This window comes from Stegastes partitus, unplaced genomic scaffold (genome assembly GCF_000690725.1).
Source record: "Stegastes partitus isolate 25-593 unplaced genomic scaffold, Stegastes_partitus-1.0.2 Scaffold450, whole genome shotgun sequence".
Taxonomy (NCBI): Eukaryota; Metazoa; Chordata; class Actinopteri; family Pomacentridae; genus Stegastes; species Stegastes partitus.
Window position 1 is genome coordinate 193,531 of NW_007578181.1, and position 6,129 is coordinate 199,659.

The window sequence follows — 6,129 nt, forward strand, 5'->3', positions numbered from 1 at the left end:
AAAAAAAAAAAAAAAGGGAGCCATGGATTATATACCAAAACACAACACTCATCTCTCCGTCGTCGTTTTGATAAGTAAGTACAGACATTTACTTCTATTCGTGTTTTGCTTTAAAAACTTTCCTTTCCTTTTCTACTACTTTGTGCTGCTGTTGAAATGCTTGGAGGATTTGCCGGCAGCGTGCCACATTAATTGGCTGCTGCGCTTCTGCAGTGTGGAGCTCCTCACAGGGACCACAGGCTGGAGTGTTGTTCCACTTTGGGTTTGATTTTCATGGAGAGCCTGTCTTACGCACACATCCACTCTAAAAAAAAAAAAAAAAAAAAAGGAAAAACGCCATCAGTCGAGGTGTCACACTCTCTTGAGGCACACTGGAGGGATTTTGATTTCCATTAATTAACACTGCAGCATAAGACTTGGCAAGAAATGAAGTCTCATAGCAGTTAGTGGGGCTACACGCTGAATATATATACATCCTACTGTGTGCTGTTGGTGGCAGTGAAGTAATCCAGGTGTTCAATGTTTGATTTGTACATTAAAAAAAGGTCCACTTGTTGGGTAATAAATCCAGATTTCATGTTTATCTGTACCTCTGGTTAACCAGATCTGATTAGGCTTAATGTCCTATGAATGGAGTGTGTGTTTGCGAAGGCATGTCATGTGGAAATTGTCTTGAACTCAGTTGCATCCACTAGAACTGGCTCATTAGCATCGCTGGGACTTCTGATGCAGCACATTAGTTCACCTCCAACATGTCCAGTCTACGTTTGGATCACATGCTGGCGTTGATGGCCAGATATTGGGTTTTAGTTTGATCTGTTGCACTCGCTGCATGTTTTTCCTGAATATTTGCATTAACTCAGCCAATCACCATGAGCCTAAAGAGGGCAGCATATAGCTTACTTCACCTCATCACCAGGTTTTATTTTTTTTTTCCTTTTGCAAGCAAAGGGACCCGTGCAGGAGCCCCTCCCCTCGGCTCTGGTTGTCACGGTTGCTGGATCAGTATAAGTGGCTCTTACTGCAGTCAATCCCAGTGACAGCAGAGTACTGAGGGTGAGCTTTGCCAGAACTCACAGTATTATGTGAGAACCCCTCCTTCCCTCCCTCTCCAGTTGTAAAGCACGTCCAGCTTGCAGCCCACTTGTGAGGAGATTCCCATGTGAGCAAACAGACCTGCTCAGGAACCCAGGAATTATGTTCATACGCTCCTCATTTGTAATCAAGAGAATGCTCCTTTTCTTTGTTGAGTGCATCTGCAGTAGTCACCTAATCGATAACACAAAGGGAGCAACACTCCATGAAGAACAGATGTGTCATTTGCTTTCTTTAGTACAGAACAGTCTGAGCGACACAATAATCCTGCTATAGGAGAAGAAAACGCTCAGGTATGTTTGTATTTCTCTAAACCAGATGTTCTGGTTGTCAGTGTCGTGGCTTTGGTACATTTAGATATAAAAGGGGAAGCACTGTGATTAAAATGAATAATTCACCGCTGCCCAAAGCTGGACATTCGTCAGTGTGGCCTGCTCACAGATCGTTGCTGTTGTTGTTTCCTGTAGTGAAGACAACAGCGGCTCACAGACAGCCGAAGGAAGGACAATGCCAATGTGTTGTGCATTGCTTTATGACATCTGGTGAGTCAGACTAACGCAGATTAATGGCATGTGCCTCGAGGCTGTAGGAGTACTTAGAAGTATCTTAAAGAGATCACAGCACGTCCACAACATGTGACCTCTTGCTGAGAGCCGTTAACTGTCACATAAGTCTTTGTCATGGTAGCTCCAGTGCTCCCTGCTTACCAGCATGGGACTGCCTGGGGTCACTGCAGTGTTAAATACAATCTCCCATCCCATCAAACATTAAGAGGCTCCACCTGTTGGCGCAACCAGGAACTACAGCTAATGTACAAAACATAGCACTTGTTCATGATGTATGTAATTTATTTCCTTACTATATTCTCGTAGGACTGTAATCACCCAACGATTGGTTTGCAGGAAATGAAGCTCTGCATGTCACATCTAGATTAACGGGGCTGCAAGTTGGCTCAGTGGTTAGCACTGTTGCCTCACAGCCAGAAGGTCGCTGGTTCGTGGAGTCTCCATGTTCTCCCCGTGCAGCGTGGGTTCTCTCCGGGTTCTCCGGCTTCCTCCCACAGTCCAGAAACATGCTGAGGTTAATTGGTGATTGTAAATTGTCCGTAGGTGTGAATGTGAGTGTGCTTGGTTGTCTGTCTCTAAGTGTAGCCCTGTGATAGACTGGTTACCTGTCCAGGTGAACCTGCCTTCACCCTGAGTCAGCTGGGATAGACTCCAGCCCCCCATGACCCTGGTGAGGATTAAACGGTGGATAGATAATGAATATCTAGATTAACATAGAAAACAGTGCACTGAGGGCCCTCTGCCTGCTAGCTATTAGCCTAAATGAATTATGAATAAACACACAAAGGTTGTATTTACAAAATCTAAAATAACTTTAACCCCGTAATTGAATACTGAAATTATAACAACAGACTCGAGCTAATTCGGCGTTTATTCATACACTTTATAAAATGTCAACTGTGCATATGTCGTAGCCTCGAGTGCAAAGAATTTAAGAAGAATCCAAATATTCTGATATTTTATATTAAAAAGAAACCCGGTGTTGAGAGGAAGGATTACGGTGAAATAAGAAGGCAAGACATAGGAAGACAAAGGTTCTGCACTGCAGGTTGAAATGTCTGGCAGTGTTTTCAAATTAAATTTATTCAACATGAGCAACCTTTTCTGTCTTTGCTCCATTCTGACATTTATGAAAGTTTATTTGAAAGTACGTAGATTTCTTACTATTATGTCCAAACTCGTTCTGTCCCCGCAGAAGTCGGTTCTCACTCTTTATTAGCACTTTTGTGTCGTGACAGTGACACAAAAACTCCCATTTAGCAGTGTGTGTACTATACAGTAGAAACAACGGCGGTATTAATGTCTGTGTTTCAGACTCTTAACCGGTCCCTCCTCCCCGCCTCCGACAGCAACGCCAAATGCCAAGTCGCATCCTTCAAAATGACACAGAGGGGAGCACTGCCAAAATGCAACTATCCCATTAGTCTTAGAGAGAAACTGCTCCTCGCACTGACTCATGCCGTCGTCTCTACCAACCACTGGGAAACCGCCGCTGATTTCCCAAAAGCGAGCGTCGGAAAGAACGCCTTTTGTTATCGTAAGAGAATTTCAAATATGCCAAAAGATAAGGTATAAAGCGTCTGTTTCCAGCCCGTGATTGCGTCTCACTGCTGCGTGAACCCGTCCAACGTGTCACTCTGCATCTCCTTCCAAAAACAAAGCCCGGATTTATTACATCCTTAGATTTCAGCTGATGCCTCAATTTGGATCAGATGTGAACTTTTATAGTGATAGAACATATTGAATAGATGGAGCCATAAACAACTTCGGCGTTACTTTGTTGAGCAATCCCACTGAGACCAATTGGGCTCTTAAACAAACAAAAAAAAACAACAGTGGAGGGATGTCTGCCATAAAACTGTGAGCTCCGGGATCAGAGATCTCCTGGCTGATAATAACAACTGTTGGATGTGATTTTGATTGTTGATTGAGCAGCAGACAGTGTTAATGCTCAGTGTGTGCGACTTTAATGATCCCACTAATCATCTGTGTTTATTTTGCACCTCTCAGTCCCCATGTGAACGTCAAAGCAACACGATCTGATCTGCACTTAATCAGCAGGGTTTGAATGTAATTATCGTGCGCTATAGATCGTATAGGCAGCTCATCACTGGAGCGATTTAGTTTCAACCTGCTGCGGCTCTTCGTGCTTTGACATTTTAGACGAACTCACTTCCAGCATTTATGTGTTGTTCAGCGTGATTGCAGTCAGATTGAAGCTGTCGGCTGAGCGGGTGACCCATGAGCAGGGCTATAGTTAGCTTTAGTTCCTAACGCAGCGGTTGTGGGTTCAACTCCCTTTGCTGCAGGTCTGTCCCACCATTTCCTGTCTCTTTCTGCTGAAGGCAAAAAGGCCCAAAATATATATAACAGAAGGCCAGAAATTTCCCCTTAGATGATAAAGTGTTCACAACTTTTTTAAAAGATCAGACCAAACATTAAAGGCTGACCCTACCTTGACCTGAGAGGAGCTGGATTGAATCGATTAGTCTGAATTCAGTGCACATTCACTCCAGCATCTGTGAATAAGATAACTCCATTCATCTCACAAGCTGCAGCACTCGCATGTTCTGTGTCTTACTTTTCCCTGGAGAACGTTTCATTTCCTCAGTCTTTTTCCTTTCAGAGTTTCTCTGGCACACTTTAAGGACAGACCGACACAGACCTGCGTGCCTGTTTTATTTAGTTTTTTTTTTCCTTAGAAAGCTGCTCCTGAACCAGCGCTAGTCTATTACAGGAGAATGCTTCCTCCTGTGTCCTTGTGCTGAAGCTGCCGGATGAGAGTCTAATGCCTGTTGTTCAGGTGTAGTTAGAGCGTAATGATGTATCCACAGCCGACAGAAAGACAGAGAGATGGAGGATCAAAGCGGAGCCTCGGGGGCATCGCGCTGCTGCTGCTGCTGCTGCTGCTTGGAAATCAGACAGATGAGCAGCCAGCTGTGCGTCTCTCACATTCAAGGGCGACTGTGGGTTGAGGCGAAGCCGGTCGGATGGTGTTTCTTTTTCTTTTTGTCGCCCAGAACAATTGAAGGCTAGACTGATGGATTAAAAACAGGCCAGTAAGGGAGAAACACGCCATCGAACTGACCTTTGGCGAGAAATGAAGAAAATGAGAGACGTGTTTGACTTGGCTGTGTTTGACTTGGCTGTGGTTAACCAGACGTCTCATTTACACTCCCCGCCAATAGTTAGTTAGTTAGTTAGATGTTTCTTGTCCACCTAATACTCCCTTTTTTAATGTATGGGTGTTTTTTTTTTTCCCATTTTTACTTGTATAGAGTCAATTTTCTTCTTTTTTTTTTTTATAGAAAGCACAAATGAACAAATAAAAAAACGGTATTAGTGTTATTTATAGGATGAGGGGACCCATTTTGATCAGCTTTTTGTAAATGTTGTGTCACATTTTCATACATATCAGGACTGTTCTATTTTTGTTTTTTTTAAATAATTGTGTGCAAATGAAAGACACCATCTATTTTTTTTTTTGGTATGGCTCCTCAACACGTTGCTTTAACGTCTTGTCCTGTCTGTTTGCTCCACGTGTGCATATAAGTGAATCATGGTTTCATTTAGAGCTGCCATTGTTTTAATTATTGATCTAATTTTAGTGAATAAAAATCTCTCCTAACCCCAATGAGATGTCAGTTCACAAGTAGTTTGGGCTGTCATGATATTACTANCCAGAGGAGGTCTTTCATGATATGAATGGAGCAGAAGCAGCCAGTGATGCGATGAGCTGCAGCCGGTAAAATGACCATAAAGTTTAGAAACTGAACCTTGTTGGAATTATTACAGAACTATTGCAGGAGGCAGCATTAACTTTAGCCTGAGGCATCTTATAATTTGGCAACCCAGTGCTGCCTGCATGAATAACGCTAATGGATCACTGTACAAGGGCCCTTCAAAATAAGACTTCTCTTTTTTAAATTTTATTTTATTTTTTTTCAAAGCCCGCACACAAGTCATAATAAATAACTAAACACAACTTCTACAGCTGTTTAATAAATTCTCAGCTATCTAATTGTACGGATTAAAACTTTTTGGGGATATGAACCAGCTGATGTCAGCACCGTTTCTAAAACTGCATTTGGGGCCAAATAGTGGCGATAAAAACACATCCTGTCAGCTGCGCAGAGCAGAGCCTGAATATATGAACAGCACAGCCTTTACAACTGGTGACTAACACACACACACACACACACACACACACACACACACACGGGGCTCAGATAGGGGGAGGGGAGGAGGGTCTGTCGTCACTGGGAGCTGCAGCAGCAGCATCAGCATCACCAGAATGAGTAAGAGTGCGCAACTTGGAGAAATAACTACACAGTCCGGACGTTTGTGTGTTTGTATGTGTGTGCGTCCGCCAGCTGCGCTCCTCACGGCGTCTCCATGAGCGCGTAAAGGTGCCAAAAACCAAAAACAAACCCAACGCGGAGTCTCTGTGGATCTGCCACCGACTACA

At 43.4% G+C, this 6,129-nt stretch overlaps 1 protein-coding gene across 1 annotated transcript in view; it reads left to right on the forward strand.

The window, feature by feature from the left end:
• The first annotated feature begins 22 nt into the window (after positions 1 to 22).
• The window catches only part of ltk (leukocyte receptor tyrosine kinase), a 63,561-nt gene continuing 57,454 nt past the window's right edge, over positions 23 to 6,129 (forward strand). Inside the window, exon 1 of the mRNA XM_008286331.1 lies at positions 23 to 74. Coding sequence (XP_008284553.1) covers positions 23 to 74 — 52 coding nt within the window. The remainder of the gene's footprint in view (positions 75 to 6,129) is intronic.